This window comes from Ciconia boyciana, chromosome 3 (assembly GCF_034638445.1).
Source record: "Ciconia boyciana chromosome 3, ASM3463844v1, whole genome shotgun sequence".
Classification (NCBI taxonomy): Eukaryota; Metazoa; Chordata; class Aves; order Ciconiiformes; family Ciconiidae; genus Ciconia; species Ciconia boyciana.
In genome coordinates this window covers 22,666,156-22,671,973 of record NC_132936.1, presented here as the reverse complement: position 1 = coordinate 22,671,973, position 5,818 = coordinate 22,666,156, and the positions used below count along the sequence as shown (strand labels likewise).

Sequence of the window (5,818 nt, the reverse complement as noted above, 5' to 3'; positions counted from 1 at the left end):
CAGGGCTGCCGTCCCACACATCCCAAGCACAGCCCTACTCTAGACCGATACTAGGGAAACGTGGCCTTACGTAGCCTGGGATACAGTTTCCTAATGTGACTCTGTAAGCCCACTGCTCATTCACAGTGCATAAAATTAAAGGTTTTAAACCACAAGCTGACAAACACTGCAATGTTTGCAATGTCAGAGTCAGAGACATATTGCAAACAAAGTGGAGGAGCCTATGTCCATGTGAATTGTACCGTTATGCAGCAAGGCAGTAATAATGCAAAACCCTCTCACATTTTTGACTACCTTTTTCTTGGAACTGTGCTCCTGAAAATATTTCGGCCAGGGTTTTAAAGGCTATTCCTCCCCACTGGCTGAGCAAGCTGTGTGACAGAGCAAACTAGATGGATACAAGGTACTTCAATTTGGCTTGAATACTCTCAGAGAAAGAGAAGCTTGGCAGGGATTTAGCCTACAACATGTTTGCCAAGTATCCCAGATAAAGCTGCCACAGTTAGTCCTCACCAGCCAAGCAAATAACACCTAATGATGTCAGGATGAGCCCTGGTCAAACAGCCCTGGTAAGGCAGAGCCTTTGAAGGTCCAGGTGGAGCCTGTCTGCCTGCAAGGAAACACCTGACCCAGAGGTCATTGCCACCTCATTCCCACTTTCTCCCCCCATCCCTGCCAACAAATTCATTGCTGGAAAGAGACAGGTGCACAACACAGACCTTCTGTCACAGCCTGGAATGGCATCCTGGGGCGGTGAGCTGATGCTGAATCTTAGCGTAGATGGCAGCTGCTGCCATGCTTCGCTCTTCCAGGAGCTTTCGTTTCTCGCTGCCTCGCTGGGGCACAGTCCACAAGCTCCGCTTGTCATCGCGCTCTTGGACGCCCCTGCGCTTGTGACAAGAGTGAGGCTGCCAGGGGATGGGGGCGAGGGTAGGACGCAATAATAAAATACTAAACTTGGACGAAGTAGTCATGAGCCAGATGAGGGAAGAGTTTCTTCCTGTGTCTGGTTCTGTTCAACTTCCAAGTCAAGGATTCTGAAGAAAGAGGAAAAAAAAGTGTCATTTATTATTTATCATATCAGACAAGCATAAGGTGATACTCTAAAGCTTTTATTCAGCTGCTTATGGCTATTGCCAACATAGTAAATTCCCCTCCCAGGAGATTTCCACTTGAATAATGAACAACCATTTAAGAATGCTGCTGAAACTCAGGGCTGAACAATCTTGATTCAAACCAGGAAGGAGGATGCAGAGTGAACCCCCTTCTTAGAGTCAAGCAGGACTGACAGCGAGAGGAGCTGAACTGCAGAGGTCAATCCAGGCAACATCCCACTGTGAAGCAGCAATGCCCATCTTGCTGAGGACCTTGTTTTCCGAAGCTCACAACCCATGCTCAGACTCTGCAATCATCACTCTGATGAAACATGTTAGGGAACCTGATCCTTGAAATAGCTGTTTTATTTAATTGGTGCCCCACCAGGTCCTGGAGAGCTCATGAAAAATTAAACGGAGAACATAAAATATTAATGGAATGACCACCGGCCCATAAAAGCCCTGCAGTTCTTGAAAGGTGTTTTACATGTAATGAATGCTGGATTTTAGAAAACATGTTTCTGCCTCTTTTTCCAAAGAAGGTGCAACAATTTTCAAGCCTCTGTGTAAAATGAGGAGCCTTCAAGGACGTGCCTGGGAGCGCCAGGGAGTGCACATCGCTCCCTCTCGCAACAGGTTTTCCGTAGCACACAGGAGTCCACTGCCCATTAATAACTAGTAAGCAAACTAAACAGAGCCAAATACTTGCATATAGTGAAAATACATAGATATCTAACTTGATGCTGCATTGTCAGAGAAAGTGTAGGACTGAAAGGAAAGATGAACGTTTGATCAGAACTACAGGACTTATCTTGTGATCACATGGTGGTAACAACTTTCAAATTCTGCCCAGTAAATGTAATATTTAACTTATGGTAGCTCTTGATGACTCTTGTCCTTTATTCTGGGTGCTGTGTACAGGTATTTTTAGCTAACCTTCTGAACCTTCTGGGTCTGTGGCCTAAACGTTAAGTACATTCTAAGTTTTCAGAAATTACCCTGGAAACAATCACGGCCCTACTGCTGAGGTCTATCAGCTGAGAGTCAGCCCTAGTATGTTTAAAATTACGTTTGTAATATGGACCCTATGGATTAGTGTTTCCTAGACTGCCAAAAATTTTGGTGTGAAAGGAAATTGCTGCCAGTGTAAAGCACTCCCTTGCTCTAGGTATTAAAATTATTGCAGAATGACCATATACTTGAATAAACTTGCTGTTTACTTCATGGATGTCTTTTCACCACCCTGTTAGGCTATGTGCTATGAACTGTTATTTTGCCTCAGATGTTCAAAAAAAAAAGCCATTGACCAAGCCTATGTGAGGCTACACCGGCTCAGCCCCTGGAAAAGAGCTTCCCCTCTTCTGCCCTTGCCTTTGCCCTGGTGAAGCAGCTCCTGCCCTTCGCCTCTGCAGACTGCATGCTCCCTGGGGTGGTCACCGCATCTCCTGTCTCAGCTGCAGCGCTGGACACACTTAGCACCATGCAAGTGGATGGGGAAAGGGCCAACAGCTCCCTCCTGAGCAGGCTCCACAGTTGATGACCACAGTTCTGGCTCTGGACCCTACCCCCAGCAAGGGCATTCAGGAGCAAACAGGCCTTTACTTTGTTTTCCTTCATGGAAATGTGGTTGTTTTTGTTACGTGGCTCCCGCTTGCAGTGAAATCTGCCTCCCATCCCCTGCATTTAGCAAGGCCAGCAGCTGCAAGAAGCTTCACAAACCGCCACCTGCATCATTTTGTTTTGTGTATCTCCCTTGCCTTTTATCACAGAAGGATGAGCAAGGAGAAATGATTAGCTCAGGAGAGCCCTTTCTTCTCTCTAAGGTAATTTGGGAAGGGATCTGTCACATAACAACACTTCTTTAAGTTGTCAGCCAGATACCTGACAACCGTTCTTATCTACAAGGGCTTGAAATGTTTGTGTGAAAATGGCTCTGTCTCCCTTCCTCCTCCCTCAACTTGTAGAAAGAAAATAGGCTTTTGAGAAAAATCTAAATTTTAAAAGTTATCAAAATTTCACATAATTAAAACCAATTTCAAGCAAGTAAATGGATTTTTGCATTATATAGATTAAAGGAATTGGGAGTGACAGCCCCACATCTACGTAGGAAAGAGGCTCAAGCACTAAATTTCTCCACATTCGTAAGGCCCACACTCTCTATCAACAGCTGTATCTACACTAAATGATGTTCTTCTCACGCACCAATTACGAACTGTCAGAAAATATACACGTAACCCTTCATATCAAGATCTGCTCATGCAATTTTTAAATACCACACTGTAAGCTGCGGTACTTATCCTAAGGGCTTGACGTATTGGAAGGAGAAAAAACTGTTATCTACTAGATCATCAATACCAAAGGCCCCACGAATATAGTTCTTTTTCAGGAGATCAGATGCAAAACAAACATGGCTTTTATTAAAACCAGGATATTGGCTTTTAGCAGGGCTAAATTTGTTCTGCTTCTGTCTGTGAAGTAATTGATTTCCAAGCCTAGATGCCATGCATTTGTATTAATTACCTTTAGTTTAAAAGAGTAAAGTACCCCTCTAACCAAGGCAAACCGCACAACTGATTTCCAGCTACCGGTGCCAAACCGCACGGCAAAACCCACTTCAGAAGAGCCAAATCCACTACAGTCAAACAGGACAGAAACCTTCAAGCCTGTGGAATGCTAGGGGATCACCTGGAGCAAACTTTTATGGTCCCAGCAGAAAGCTGTGGGGGAAGTAAGATTGCTAGCAGGAGCACTGACTCAGCTTTGCTTTCCTGATACTTGGGGGTGTCTATGTGTGAGGGGAAGGGAGAGCGAGCAAGGGAGAGTAAGGAGGGGAAAACTGTAGCAGTATAGTATAAATACAGTGTACTCCTAATTAGTAATAGTTTCAGTTCAGTCTGTTATCTAAGCAACTGTAATTAAGGGTTGAATACTTTTCTAAGCTTTTTTCCTAGCATTTAATATAGCAGAAATTAGAGAAAACAAGCTATTTACAAAGCAGGAATCTGCAAAGGACAGATATCCCTCATAGACACTGACTCTTCAATTTCATGTGGGGGCTCTGATCTAAATCTGGCAAGCTGCACGCATTTATTTGTTTGTATTTTGTTTTTTGTAACGACAGGGATTTCTGCTTTGCAAAAAGGCCATACTGGAACATGTAGTATACAAAATACATTTTCCTTCTGCCCTTCATGAAAAGACTAAAATAAACTATGAAAAGTCAACCGCTTGCTAAAGAGGAAAGAGAAATATATAAATCAACAGGGCGAGGCTTTGCACACACCTTGAGTTCACCAGGCTGCAATGCTTGCTGAAAGAAGCCATCATGCCAGTTCCTGGATCACCTTGTTAGCCTCCTTGGCTTTCTTACAAGTGTACAGCCATTTGATTATCCGAGCGTTGCGCTCGATCACAGAGGTGCTGCTCGGGACCTGCTCTGTGAGTTCATCCTCCAGCAGCCCCTCGTCCCCGCTGTGCCTAGTGAAGTCGCTCTCGGACGTTGCCACGCTGATGCTGCGGATCTTGAAGGAGACATTGTCGGACACCACGGAGAAGTTCTCTCTCCCAAGATCCTCAATGACCTCCTGCTCCAGGCCACAGTACTTGAAAAATGTATCAAACTCGGAGAAGGACTTGGAGTAGCGAGAGCTGATGTCCGACTGAGAGCGATGGAGACCTCTCCTCTTCACCTCCTTGACCTCCTCAGGAGGTATACTCGGTTTTGAGGGTCTCTCATGCTCTTTTGTACATACCCCTGGGGCTTCAGTGCTCACAGCGACGGATTGCTCTGCTCCATGGTTGTTCGGCTCCTGGTGATTTGCTGAGAGAGGCTCTTTGCTCTCGGTGGCTGCAGTGTACTCCATGACTCTGGGCATCTCAGGGGAAGCCAACTGCTTCTCCTTTATGGAACCCTGGAAGATTCTCCTCACTAAGCTCCCCCGTGAGCTGTCCTGGCTTTGACCTCTCCCAAACTCGCATTTCTGGCGGTAGATCACCAGGGAATCCGGCCGCATCTGCCTCTTGGGGGTGCTGCGCCTGGCTATGGGGGGGCCGTGCTGCAGGGGGGCACGGCAGGAGTACACCGCCTTAGCCCGCTCCAGGGGCGTCGCGCCCGTCCCCCTGCCAAAGTCCCTGCTGATTTTTTTGCTCCCCACCGAACAGGTCTCGCTGCTGCTCTCGGAGGCTGAGCTCAGCACGATGACGGGCTCCTGCTTGGTGCTGATGACCTGCTGGCTTTTTACGTACTTGGCCTTATCGGCTGCCAGCCTCTCCACCGCACTCTTCCTGCCCGGGTTGCCTGCCTCCATCTGCCTGCGGAGGTACTCGGGCCCCTTGTTGAGGAGTCGCAGGGTGAGGGAGGAGTGGAGGTCGGAGATGGCGTGCATTCTCACGGCCCGGGAGAGTTCAGTTGGCATAGCAGTTTCAGGGACGCGGATCCCGCTTCCAGTCCTGGAAGGGAAGGAAAAAAAAGGCAAAAAAAAAACCAAACCCAACCCAAAAAGGAAAAAGGCAAAAAAAAAGGCAAAAGAAAAAAAAGGAAGAGGAAAGCCGGGGCGCTGGAAGCAGCAGCTGCGCCCCTCCGAGGGCCGCGCTCCCCCGGCGCGCCCCCGCTGCTGCCGTCGGGGCGCCGCGTGTGCGTGCTACCGGCCGCCCGTGCGCGCCCCCGCCCCGCGCCCCCGCCCGCCGCTGCGCCGGCCCCGCCGGGCGCGCACAGCCAATCCGGC

The 5,818-nt window shown here is 47.9% G+C and overlaps 1 protein-coding gene across 1 annotated transcript; it reads right to left on the bottom strand.

The window, feature by feature from the left end:
- Window positions 1-4,417: 4,417 nt before the first annotated feature.
- Window positions 4,418-5,509, bottom strand: FAM110C (family with sequence similarity 110 member C). Its single transcript, XM_072857837.1, has one exon. It carries the CDS (start codon window positions 5,507-5,509, stop codon window positions 4,418-4,420), a length of 1,092 nt encoding a protein of 363 aa, XP_072713938.1.
- Window positions 5,510-5,818: the final 309 nt, after the last annotated feature.